We start from the raw sequence: 230 nt of genomic DNA, 5'->3' as shown, positions 1-230 counted from the left end.
TCCCCTCCTGTCCCCTCATGTCCCCTCCTGCGTTTGGTGTCCCCCCCCAGACTTCCACCGCTGTGAGAAGGCGATGGCGGCCAAGGGGGCGGACGCCAGCCCCTGCCAGTGGTACTTCCGGGTCTACAAGTCCATCTGTCCCACCGCCTGGGTGAGTGTCACCCCCCTGTGTCCCCATGCCCCCGTGTCCCCACGGTGCCTTCGGGGTGTCCCCGGGGTCCTCGGGTCCC

General features: G+C 69.1%; 1 protein-coding gene across 1 annotated transcript; it reads left to right on the top strand.

Moving 5' to 3' along the window:
* Nucleotides 1–50: 50 nt before the first annotated feature.
* On the top strand, nucleotides 51–151 carry LOC104515838 (cytochrome c oxidase subunit 6B1-like; the record flags this gene model as incomplete). The annotated part of the gene is made up of 1 exon (XM_010159964.1): nucleotides 51–151. A coding segment is annotated over one exon (101 nt), but the record flags the coding sequence as incomplete, so codon positions are not given.
* Between the last annotated feature and the right edge of the window lie 79 nt (nucleotides 152–230).

The sequence above is a fragment of the Eurypyga helias genome, unplaced genomic scaffold (genome assembly GCF_000690775.1).
Source record: "Eurypyga helias isolate BGI_N326 unplaced genomic scaffold, ASM69077v1 C14904068, whole genome shotgun sequence".
In the NCBI taxonomy this organism is placed as follows: Eukaryota; Metazoa; Chordata; class Aves; order Eurypygiformes; family Eurypygidae; genus Eurypyga; species Eurypyga helias.
The sequence above is the reverse complement of the archived record's forward strand: the minus strand, read 5'-3'. Positions and strand labels throughout refer to the sequence as shown.